This window comes from Balaenoptera ricei, chromosome 5 (genome assembly GCF_028023285.1).
Source record: "Balaenoptera ricei isolate mBalRic1 chromosome 5, mBalRic1.hap2, whole genome shotgun sequence".
In the NCBI taxonomy this organism is placed as follows: Eukaryota; Metazoa; Chordata; class Mammalia; order Artiodactyla; family Balaenopteridae; genus Balaenoptera; species Balaenoptera ricei.
This window is the reverse complement of record NC_082643.1, coordinates 44,270,148-44,283,011: the sequence shown is the minus strand read 5'-3', so window position 1 is coordinate 44,283,011 and position 12,864 is coordinate 44,270,148. Positions and strand designations below refer to the sequence as shown.

Here is a 12,864-nt window from a genome sequence, read left to right as displayed (position 1 = left end):
GTGGTCAGACTGTGAGTGCTGGCAGGGAAGGAAGAATGGGTGCTTGAGGTTTCCTTTTGACCACTTTTGATCAATGGGAGCAAAGACATCTCCAGCAAATCCTTACTTTTTAGTCTTTTTCTTAATTGACATTTCTATGACATTTGAAATTGTAGACCGGCATCATTCTTGAAACCATCCTCCCTTCTCATTTTTGTAAGTTTCTCATACTTCCTCTCTTATCATTCCTTCTCTTCCACTGGCTCTTTTCTTCTGCTAACTCTTAATATTCTGTGGTTCAGTCCTGCTTTTCTTTTCACTCCACACACAACCGCATGCTCCCTGGTTAAATTCATCTATCCACATAGTTTTAGCCACTGCCTATATTCAGCTTCCTAATGGACATCCTCCTCTAGACAAGCAGTGGGTACTTCCATGACAAACGTCTCCAAGAACTGAACAATATCTCTTTGCCCAAACCAGCCATGCCTTCTGTATTTCCTCTCTAGTATGAAAGGATAACGGGATGTTTTCTCCGATCTTAAAATGTGGCTCTAGTGAAACCCCCAAAGCTGAGAACTACAAATGATAAACTCCCCTACACTCTAAAAAGAACAACACATCCATGCCAGAGTTGCTTAAAGACAGCATCTCTATCATCCACCTCCCACCTACTGAAAATGAAACAAAACAAAACAAGATTAGAAACAGAAGTGAATTCATAAACATAGAGAATGCTAGGGCTTTACAACCTTAGTGAGAACAAAAGCAGGGGTTCTCCTAGAAAACCTCTGGGACAGACTGGGTGATAACTACAAGAAGGGAAACTGACATCTGAATCTTTGGCTGGCAACATACTGAGATAAAGAGACTCTTAAAAGCCCGGAAGAACCTGACTTATCCCCAGGAGTTTAGGCCATATGTGAACACAGAAACTGGTCCCAGCCTGGAGAATTCTGAAAGCAAGAGGTTGGATGGAGCTTCAAAATGGCAGAGCAAGGACTCAGAGGACAGCAGTTAGATGAGCTACACGTCTACCACTGGGTTCTATAGGTTTCCCATTAGCCAAATACAACAGATGCTGCAGAAGGGCTAAAGCATCTCGGTAGGCCAAAGACATGTGCCTTCTTGAGGAAGGAGACTCAGCAGTAACAGGCTGTAGGTGGACTACAGGAGGGAAGAGATAGTTAGAAGCCTGCCAAAGGCAGCTGGAGTGTGCACCATAAAAGGGACCTGGGCAATGTGGGCATACCACTCGGGCCTCCAAAAACCATCCTAAATGCACAAGTCTAAAAGGCCACACTTGGACACCTGCCACACAGAGGACATTGGCAATTGGATTACAATACTCCCAGTCACATAAAACTTTGTCCTTTCTCTTCTAATTTTCCTTCCAATCAGAAGCCAAAAGCAGAAAGAAGGAAGAATAAGAAGAGTGAAGAAACAGATAATACTCCTCTACTGCATGGTCCCTGAGTCATGATTAGGTCTGAGTTACAGCCATGCAACTGGATGTAAGGTTTGAAGTAGACTTTTCACACCTTTGAATTTAATCATCAAAATAAGGCTTGTTCTTATAGTAAAAACGACATCTTGTCAAGAGCCAGGGAAGGAAGATTCAACATGACATGGCTAAAGTCAAGGATAAGAGAAAAATAAAGCTAGTTCTTATTTGTATGCCATCAGATATAGCCCACATACCAGTCCACAGTGCCACCATCTACTGTGTTCTTCAGGTTAGGAATCTAGGAGTCATCGCTTAGGTTCTCCCCCTCCCTAATACCCTGACATCCAGTCATTATGTCTTAAACCTCTTTCAACACGTCTCTTCTTCCTAGCCCCTTAGCTACTAGTCTAGCTCAAATGTGAAGTACTAAAATACTCTAATTTAGTGATTTTCTACCCTGGCCTACACTTTAAATTTTTTAAATATTAAATCTAATACTTAGACCCCAACCTAGAGACTGACTTAAGTGGGATCAGGTGGAGGCCAGCCAGGAGTTTTTTCGAGAGGTCTCCAGGTGCTTCCAAAGTGTAGCCAAGGTTGAGAATAACTAACCCAACTGGTCTCTTCTAGAATCCAGCCTTACCTTCCTCCAAACTATCTTTCATTATGCTACAGAGTCATCTTTTTTGAAATGCAAATCTCATATTATCCTAGAGCAGTTGTTTTTAATCTAGGCTACACTCATTATAATCACTTAACGTTAAAAAATCCTGATACCAGGCCAAACTCCAGACCAATTAAAACAGCGTCTTTGGGGATAAGAACCAGGCATTGGTATTTATTAAAGCTCCCCAGGTGATTCCAATGTGCAGACAAGGTTGAGAACCACTGTCCTAGAAGCAACGGGAAGTCACAGAAAGTCTTTAAGAACAGTAAAATCCAAACTCCCCTGAGGGTAACGAAACCTTCCATCTAACTTCAGCACCCTCGGCTCTCACACTACCAAAGCAATGTAGCTCCCTACACTACCCTTTTACACGGGGCCACGCTTTTACACTTTTGTGTAAAGTATTATCTCAATTTGGAAAGCTCCTATGCTCACCCATAGCTAAGGCCCAAACCACCTTTAAGGTTAAGACCTTTCAGGAACAGCATCCTTTGTATAACCCTCCTCCGACAGACACAACAGGGCTCTTCAATCCACCTGTGACCGTTATGATTCTGTAGGGCAGTTCTTAATGTTTAACTCTAACTTCCCTACTGAACTACCTGAAATTTAAAACTTATCTTATTCATGCTTTTATCCCCAGTGCCTATCACTATGCAGAGCACATAGTGAGCACTCAAATATCTGTTGAATTCATTCCATTTAAGTAGATAATTATCTGTATTATCATGCAGGTAGAATCCCATTTTAATAAACTGTAACAGACATCATATTTATACACTATAGTCAAGTCTCATTAAAACAGAAACCAACAGTTAGACTTTTTAAACATGTAAGGCAAACGTGTAATGTTTGTTCTACTCATGAATAGTAGCAAATTAAGGAAAAAGGTAGGTACAAAGGGCAGTGTGTTTCCAGAATCGCAAGGGTGGCACCTTACAGAATAATGATGCTTGGCTTTCCACCTGAATATGTCCTTTAAGACATACTTGTTCCAAAATGTTATGCTGGTATAATGACATCTGTATGTTTTAGGAAAGTGAGCTAAGACTACTTAACTTGACCTAAAATGACAGGTACTTTGCCCCCTTAAAAAGAAAACAAATTATGACAAGCTTTCAAATGCTTTGAATGAGTTGTGTTAAGCCTAAAAAACCCGAATGATATGATCACCAGCATTTGATGGCAATTTCTAGTACTATGGGTACTCTGTTACCCAGCAAAAGCTCAGCTCTCCATAAAATCAAGGACAGCTTAAGCAGAAGACACCGAATATTTTATTTTTTAAAAAGTTACATTTAACATTTTATATTTACAGAGTCACTATATATGTGACTGACCCAAAGACAATAATTTTGCACAAGTATTAACTGAAGAGGATCCAAACACCTACATAATGCACCTCGTTCAGAAGATTTACGTTGTACCCACATTCACAAGGGCCATTAAAATAATCTTAGCATGCAAAATGATAACTGTGTAACTATGCGTTCAGGGTAAGTTTTTTATCTGTCGTATATCCTTGATTACTAAATTAATCCGATATTCACCAAATACCTATTAACTGTTTGGGAATATATTAAAACTGAAGTATCTGAAGTGACTAGTAAGAAAACAAAGTCATTAACCACAATACTTGGCGTTTGTGGCTAATTTTTTTTTTTTTACCTTATTTGGCGATTTCAAAGGTGAGATGGCTATTTTATTTGGTGTCTGTGTTGTAGAATTTAAAGTTGATCCAATAACACCACTTTCAGATATTGTTATGGTCTTTGATGGAGTCCCGGGAGTAGACTGTGAAAGAACCCTACCTGCAAATGAGAGGCAGCACATCAGTTTGACTCTTTTCAATAATCATATAAAAATGTATTTGATGATGATTTATACCCACAAGGACTGTAGTATATATGTTCAATATTTCATACGCAGCCACTTATGAACTGAAACACTTAAGTAGGTCTAATGAACTATGGTGAACCTAGGCAGAAGGAAACAAAACAATGCTTCTTAGTAACACTTAGTATTTTAATACCACCTTATGAAAGTCCACGAAAACACTTCTGCTCACATTCTCATCAATACTGCTTTGTGTTTTGTTTGTTTTTTTGGCCACACCACTCGGCTTGTGGGATCTTAGTTTCCCAACCAGGGACTGAACCAGAGCCCTCGGTAGTGAAAGCGCCGAGTCCTAACCATTGGATTGCCAGGGAATTCCCTCATCTATAGTGTTAGGTTATATCTATAAGAAAATAGGCTCAGGACAACTAAGGAACAAGTCCTGTGTAACACAGCTCCTCAAAGTTAGGACTTGAATCCAAGTCTTAAAACTTCAGTCTCTGTTCTCTACTATACCTCAGCTTCTTCTCTTTGAACTGAAACCATTCAGGATACAATTTAAGTCCACATCTATAAAACAGATAGTCACTGAACTAACTTGAACACTGGTTTAATACTGTCTCATTTTAGTCTGCCAAAAGGGAAAAAAAAAATTCTTCTAGCTGTCCTGGCCAGATTCCAACAAGAATGCTGTGTTCCCTTCTGGAAATATCCTTCAGGAACAACACAGAAAAACTATAGTGTGTCTGGATGGCTTATGGAATTGGAAATCATATCACAAGGAGTTGAAATATTGAATTTTTATCCTAGGCGAGAGAGGAATACAAAGACATGACACAGCTCCAAATTCCTGAAAGACTGTGTGATACTGCTATTCACCGTTCTGGCGCCAACCTCCTCCCCTTCCATTCTGGGCACACGGTAGGACTGCCCTTCCTACCCGTCCCTGCTGCTCCCTATGGCTAGATTAGGGCCATACGACTAGTTCTGACCAACAAATTATGAGTAGAAGTGATGTGTGTCATTTCTGGGTCAGAACATTTACTGCCTATGCAAGACCTTCCAAAGCTCTCTTTTCCTCACCGCGTCTGAGACGGTGGCTCATCCATCAGCCGGGGTCCTTGAAGGACCATGATGAGAAGAGCCCCCTTTCTAACCCACAGTAGACATGCAGATAACCATGAAGTATGAATACAAAATAAAATTTGTGTTTTTTTAAACTTCCGAGATTTAAAGACTGTTTATTATGGCAGAGAACCAAGACTGTCCTGATTGATCCACGCTGTCAAGTTGAAGGATTAGAACCACTCTGTATCCATCAGATGCACACACTAATATACAGAAACAGAAAATTTTCAGTTAAGCAGTAAGAAAGAACTTCTAACAAAAATTTCCAATTGAAACGACTGTTTCTTTATGAGTGCGTTTCTACTCACTGAAGGTGTTCAAAACAGATGCTGGATAATCAAATCCACTGGCTGAAGAGGAACTCCAAGCACTCAAGAAACAGAGAAGGTAGATAACTAAATTATCTCTAAAATCCCTTTAGATGCTATGATTTAACTTACAGATACAGTTAGAGATGAAAGAGAGAGGGAGAGATGAAGAGAAAAAGGGAAAAAGAGAAAAAAAAGAAGGGTCTTACCCTTCAAACAAAAATAGAGAACTAGCATGTAAGAGTTTCAGGGCTGTTTTTTTTCCTAATAACAATGCGACAATATACTTTTTTTTTTTTTTTTTTTTTAATGAATCAAGTTTTGTCTGACACATGAATTTTTAAAATATTTTAAATATATTTTTTCAATTTCTTTTAGTACACGATTACATTTTATATTATTGACATATTCCTTAATGAATTTCAGTTGAGAGTTTTGCTAGGGTTTTTTTAGGCTGAATTACATCATAACTAAATAAGTCAATTCTATATAAACTAAATGAATCTATATCAAATATTTTTAGAAGGGCACCCTCAAATTTGGAGCCTGCCTGAAGTAGCATGTTTGTCTGTTCTGGTTTCCAAAACTAATACCTCTGGGATAAGCCTAAAGCCCCAACAATCATTATTTTAAGAAAAGAAACTACCAATAAAGACACATTTTCATAAAATGATCATCATTTACAGTTATTACTATAATTTCTTATTTGTTAAGCATTACATACATCTCAGAAAACATACACATAAAAATCCTCTATTCCTGAGGATAACTGATACCAGAAAAAGGCCACTTCAAGTGAATTACATTTAAAACAAGGACAAAAATTTCATTGTAAATAACAAAAAAAAAACCCTAAAACTAAAACTTTTTTTGCTTATATTTAACAAAAATTCAGTTTATAATTATAACTATACTATCTCTTAGAATGAACTGTTTAATTTGAGGGGGAGAGGATTCTTCTGAAAATTAGTAATGACAGCACAATGACAGATTCTGTTTGATGGGCGCAACATGATGATACAGAAGATTATTTCTGCCAAAATATTTTAGGATTTCATCAATTTTCCCAAGAACCCTCTATATCCTTTAAAATTCAAATTATTCTTTTTTGAAGGGCCACTTGCTTTTCATCCACATAGCATTTCTCTTGATTAATCTCCAAATCCCTGTTTATCCTTGGCTCCACAGACAGATTCAAGAAAGTATACAAGTTATACAGTTTCACCTTGAAATCAATTTGCAAAGCATTTTACACTCTACTGTCAGGTATTCTCCAAGAATCAAAAGAGACATAACCAAAAAGCTACAGATGGGACAGGCTGGGGGCAGAGAGCTAGCTTATCGGAGCCAGGACTAATTCTATAAGAGATTAATTCATTAGTGAATATTTTCACATTGATGGAGTTTGCTCTGCTATAGCAGCAACCTTGTACCTTGGGAGCTCTGATAATGAGGACCTCTGTACCTCACTTAACCACCTCAAAAGTCATGTGAAGTGGTTGGTATCAACATTTTACAGAAAGGAGTAAGATGAACAGAAAATATATTTACCCAAGATCACAGAGAAAATGAACAGAAGACCCGTAACTAAAACCCAAGAATCCTAATAGCTCCTCCCATACACCACACTGCCTCCGTGATATACACATTCACTCAACAATACACATTCACTGAACCACATCTATGTGCTAGAAACTGTGCTAGGTATCGGAGAGTCATAAAAAGCCAGTCATAAAAGGACAAATACTGTACGATTCCACTTACACGAGATACATGGAAAAGTCAAATTGACAGAGACAGTCTCTGCTAGGGGCTGGGGGAAGGAAGGAATTGGGAAGTTATTGTTTAACGCATACAAAGATTTAGTTTTGCAATGTGAAAAAAGTCCTAGAGACGGACAGTGGTGATGGTTGCACAACAACGTGAATGTACTTAACACCACCAGTGGTTAAAATGGTCAACTTTATGTTATGTGTATTTATCACAATTTTTAAAAAAATAATTAATCTTTAAAAACTAGATGGCAAACAAAATCCAAAATTACTATTAAGAAAAATCTTAAGTGTAATAGGGGAGACAGACAGACAAGGAAACCAAGTATTACAACATACCATGACTAATGGAAACATTAAAAGCCAGTGTGAAATTTAACAGAAGTCTGATTAAAGTTAAGTATTTGGTAGGTATAACCAAGTTTTATGGAAATATATAGGAGATGGTCAGAGAAAAGAGAACCTAACTAAACCTAGGGATCAAAAACTTCCAAGACAGGTGGAGATAATCCAAAGATAAAATGGATGAGTCAGCCATAAGGAAAGCAAAAAAAGTCATTTCAGGTAAAAGCAACAGTGCCAAGAGCCTAAGTTCTGAGAGAACATGGGCCATTTGGTGATCTCTTGAAATAAGTTATATCAGTAGGTCTGCAGCTAATACGAGGTGAAAATGAAAAAGGTATGTGTTATATGATAAATGACTTTAATGTTAAGAAAGCTCTGGCATTTGAACTTATTCCTGAAGGATTAAGGCCAAGAAATGGATATGGCCAAGAAAATTTAAGCAAGGGTGTGACAAGATCATATTTGCATTTTAGAAAAATTGATTTTATACAAACACTAAGCTCATCTTGATTAAAAGACAGAAAAAGATACCCATCTTCCATGAAAAGCCCAAAGGTCATTAAAAAGCAGTCTAAATGTAATTTGAAAGATCATTAGCTATAATATAAAGATAATGGAACCTCCTTGTGATAAGACAATTCAGCAGGAGAGCTACTTCGGTGGTTTAAAATTTGGCTTACATTAATTTAAAAAGCTATAAACTACTAGTTAACAGTAGAAATTATCCCTCCAAACTGAACTTAATGCCAACAGTTCTGGTGAAATTTAATAGAAGTCTATCTCTATGCATTTTGGGAGGGCTAATACGTCTGTCTGTAATTAAAAGGTGAAGCTATGATTAGTGTGCAACACACTGTAAATCACCCAAAGACCCAGCAATGACACCCATTATACTCAAATGTAAGAGAGGTGAAATCTTGACATTACCAAATAGTCACTCAGACACTTCTGCAAAACCACAATTATTTACCATACAATTCCCCTTCGCCCCTACATAATTAAAAGTTTTAAGGGACTCTCTCAAACTCAAAAACAGTAAAGAACATTGCACTGAGACATTCCTCCTCGTTAACCACCTCTACCCACCCAACCTCCTAAGGGTCTGGTGGTCCCTTTATCATCAACATATCCAAGCCTTATTCACTTTCAGCCAACTGAAGCCCACTTCCTGAAGCAGCTCTAAATCCAAACCCTTTCCAGTTTTTCCTCTGGGGCCATACCTATCTCCCATGACAGCCCTCTAGATACGAGCATCCTATACCATCCCAAATCTCTACTGAAGGCCAAAAGAACAAGAGAACATTCACTCACACAACACTGCCCTCAAACTACAATCTCCCCATGCCTTCTCTCACTTGCTAAACAGAGAAGCTTCCCTATATATTATAATTCAAAGCCTAGGAAAATGATAATTTCACTGCCACTGACTTCAGAGCTGCCTACTGCTATACTGTCTGTAAATTTATCAAAGACAGTAGGAGGTGGTTTTAATACATATCCCAGGGATGGTTAATTAACATTTGAAGTACCTTCATCAAGAATACACATTCTAGAAATGGGTAATTAGCATTTGAAAGTCTCTAGTCAAAGTCTACCACCCAGAGGTGCTTCCATAAGCTATTAGAACAGTGGAAATTAAAAATGAGCTCCTAAATGGTGAAAGGAGTAATGTTAGTATAGCTCTGAATTAAAGACCAGTTACCACAGCTGTGTGATTTTCTCCAGAAGTACTGAGGTGCTTGCCAGGCAAGAAGAAATAAGAGAGCCGGGCTTAACCAAGCCATTACAGAAAGAGAGAGTGAAAAGAGAATCAATGGTGTTTTCAGGGAGCAATAATGATGGGTCATGAACTTCATGCTGAGTAAGAAAGAATGTGAGGACTGGAAAGGGATTATTAATGAGAAAGTGGAAGAGTTAATGGATCAGAGATTTCAAAGTGAAAGAATTACTAGATTGGAAGTACAAAGGCAGATAAACTAGAATAATAAAGAGTGAAAACCTCAACGTCAAGATTTCTGAGGTGTTATTGGTGATGACATATTTTAAAAGTACATAATAAAAGAGAACTGGGCCACACTGAGGAATTTGCTGGTAAAAGTAATATAACTAAAATTCTGTTCTCACTTAAGTAATTATTATCATTGTGATAATTTTCTGTTTCATAGAGAACTGCATACAGAGAATATTAAAATACTGAAACCAAAAATTCAAACAGAAACCATGAAATACTATACTCTCACATATATTACTTTAAACCTAATAGACTTATTAGCATGTGCTCTACAGACAAATTGCCTGGATTCAAATTCCAACTTGGCCATTTACTAGCTGAGTGCCTGTTTCCACACTGGCAAAATGGGGATGTTATTAGTACCTACCCCATAGGATTGCCAGAGGATTATATATGTCACTCTATGTAAAGAGCTAAGAATAGCGTGGAGGCCATAGCAAACACTATGTAAATGTTAGCTAGTATTATCAGAGTCTGAGACTTCACTACTTTAAAGGTATACCAAAAACGAAAGAGGCTAAAGTAATGGACTGATTTTGAGATAAGGCATTTTGCTTGAAGGATACATTTAATAGGTGTAACATTTCTTACGAACCAGTTTGATTTATAGTAATAAGCACTAAAACATTTCAAGGTGGTAGAACAGCCTTTTTTAAACCTAAAAGGAAGGTAAATATTTAGCTAAACAAACTATAAAGAAATATAACCTGCAATGACTGGTGGTGATACTTGAGTTGTCTGTCCTGTAACTGCTTTACTATTAATTGGTTTTGCAAAGATCAGCTTCGTGATTACTGGACCAGAGGTTGGTGTTCGAGGCTTCTTCGCAATCTGAAATACATAAATAACTATAAAGGCCATTGTTTCTATAAAACACCTATTCAATTAAAATTAGACAAGATTGATATACAGAAGTACATGTAAAACCAGCTCATTTAACAAAACATATCTAAGTATTGACGTTAAAAACATTTAAAATGCAGCCATTCATTAAAATACTAATATGATCACATCCTTAAGCCATTATACAATAATACCTTTGGATTTTATTGCAAATCCTTATTTTAGTCTCTGGGACATATGCATATAATGAAAAACAAATTAATTTTTAAAAATAATGTTTAATGTTCAATAATAATGTTTAAAATAACCATTTAATAATAATAATGAAACACAGATATGGCACAGCAATATCCTTTTCCAAATAACTAATTATTCAATAATAAAAAGATGGAGTAGAGTACGTTAAGAAAGCATAGTGCAAATGATAAATGTAATTTCATTGGCCCCTGGAAGCAAAATATAAATACACATAAAAGATAGGCTCATGATTATATCTTCAACTTTAGATCTATATATCAGGGGCAGATAAATGAGGAACTGCACAAGTTAACACCCTAGGATACAAAGAGACATGTTTGGCAAAACAAAGACTATTCTAAAGGTGAAGCCTCTGAAATATTATTTACTAAAATACAGTTTACTAGACTATAAATTGTTTGAAGGGAGGGTCTATGTTTTATTCATCTCTGCTTTTACATTATACTATGTTTTATTCATCTCTGCTTTTACATTATACATGGTACACTGTTGCCCTAAACTAAAATTCTCCACAAGTCAAGGAAGGTAGAGTTACCAATGTTCTCATACTGAAATTGCAATGTATGCAAAGCACAGCTTTTTCTAAAGGTCAGAAGCAGAAATTTAGCAATGATAAAAATCATAGACTTTCAGAGCAGGAAGGACATTAAATACTAATTTTATCTTTGGCAGATTGAAAATTGAGGCCCTGAAAGTACTATTATTGGAAATAATAACTCAAAATGAACAAACATGACCAACTTAAACGACAAAACATACCAGAAGCTGTAACTGATTACAGAACTAAGTAAATATCAGCTTTGTGCTCAAACTATAAATTAAACTTAATAACATATTTTCTTACACTTAGAATATATTACTTTCTTACACTCAGAACATATTACTGACAAAACAAAATGTAAAGGAAACACAAATCACCTTTTAAAAAAATGAACCAAAGAGATCCCCTACTATATTAAAAAATATCCAGCTTGCAAAACTCTGATATACCCAAATAAATCCATAATTGTACTTTTAAAAACTGATGCAATTTGGGAGACACACAGAGAAAATATTTCCCAAGTGTATTTACAGGCCTAAAACTCTAAAATAAGTTAGAATATGTTGTCTATTGACTTAGTATTAAGAATCTCAAGAGGTAGAGGTACTGATATTCTTGGAAATCTGTGTCTCCAAATAGATAATCTTAGCTATAGAGTTTGGGAACTTAAAGTATTTCCCCATTTTTAACTGATTTTCACAATCATAAAACTATATGAATACTTACCAACCAGGAAAAAAATGTAAACAATATGACCAAAAGCACATTAATTATTCAAATGAACAACCTCAACTTGCCCTTGTGGTTTTGTTTCTTTAGTGTAGCATTGCTGAGAATAAGGATTTCCAGTTCTGTCAAGGAACCAGGCTTTTTGCATTATGAATTCTAAACTACCCTAGAACAAATTTACTTTATTAAATAAAACAGAGCATAAAGGATCATTTTTTAACAAATGTATCTAATTAGCAGATTAAAACAAAAATGAATCAAAGAAGGAAATTTACAAATAAGACTGCCCAAAATGAGATCACATAATACATGCAGGTAATTTTGGGCACTGTGTTATACAGATTCAGGAACTAATAAGGAGTTATGTTGTTCCAGACGGCTAATTATCTATTATTCTTATATACTATGCACAAGAAGCACAGGAAAGTGTTTATGTATCTGTGATTAAGTGTAACTATACCTCTTTGTTACGGCCTCTGGCCTCAACTGTCACCTTTCGAGATGGGTCTCCTTCTTCTACCCTTTCCTATTGTCCACACCCTAGTAAGTTTCAATACTCGGATTAAATTTAAGACAATGCTGAGAACCGTCTGGGAAAAAAATCAGGGGATCATACACACCATGTAAAAGTAAACCAAATATTCTGTTGCCTAAAATGGACACAGATAGATGTGTAGCTTTTTGTTTGTTTTTTCTGTGCTTCAGTGCTTCAGAGCTTTATAGGCTACTCTTGAGTTGAAAAGATTTGAGTTGCCTAAAAATAACTGGACAAGTAGAACAATATTCTAAATGGGGTTTCTTTTGTTTTTGTTTTTAAACAGAAGTTCTTTTTAAATAAATAGAATCAGATTTTATAAAAGTAAGGACAAGAAGAGAAGTTATAAGAATTAGACCCCAGTCTTTGTTTTTATTGTCAATACTTAGGAGATTATAGTAGAAAACTAGTGGATACAAGTAAACTGGTCTTACAAACAGTATGTATACATTGCTCTTGTAAATG

The 12,864-nt window shown here is 36.3% G+C and overlaps 1 protein-coding gene across 4 annotated transcripts in view; it reads right to left on the bottom strand.

The window, feature by feature from the left end:
• The window catches only part of LIN54 (lin-54 DREAM MuvB core complex component), a 68,016-nt gene that overhangs the window by 39,973 nt on the left and 15,179 nt on the right, over window positions 1-12,864 (bottom strand). For all 4 annotated transcript variants that reach the window (XM_059922738.1, XM_059922740.1, XM_059922736.1 and 1 more), the window contains exons 3-4: window positions 10,201-10,324; window positions 3,762-3,904 (exon numbers count right to left, since the gene is read on the bottom strand). In XM_059922738.1, the coding sequence (XP_059778721.1) occupies window positions 3,762-3,904; window positions 10,201-10,324 (267 nt within the window). The remainder of the gene's footprint in view (window positions 1-3,761; window positions 3,905-10,200; window positions 10,325-12,864) is intronic.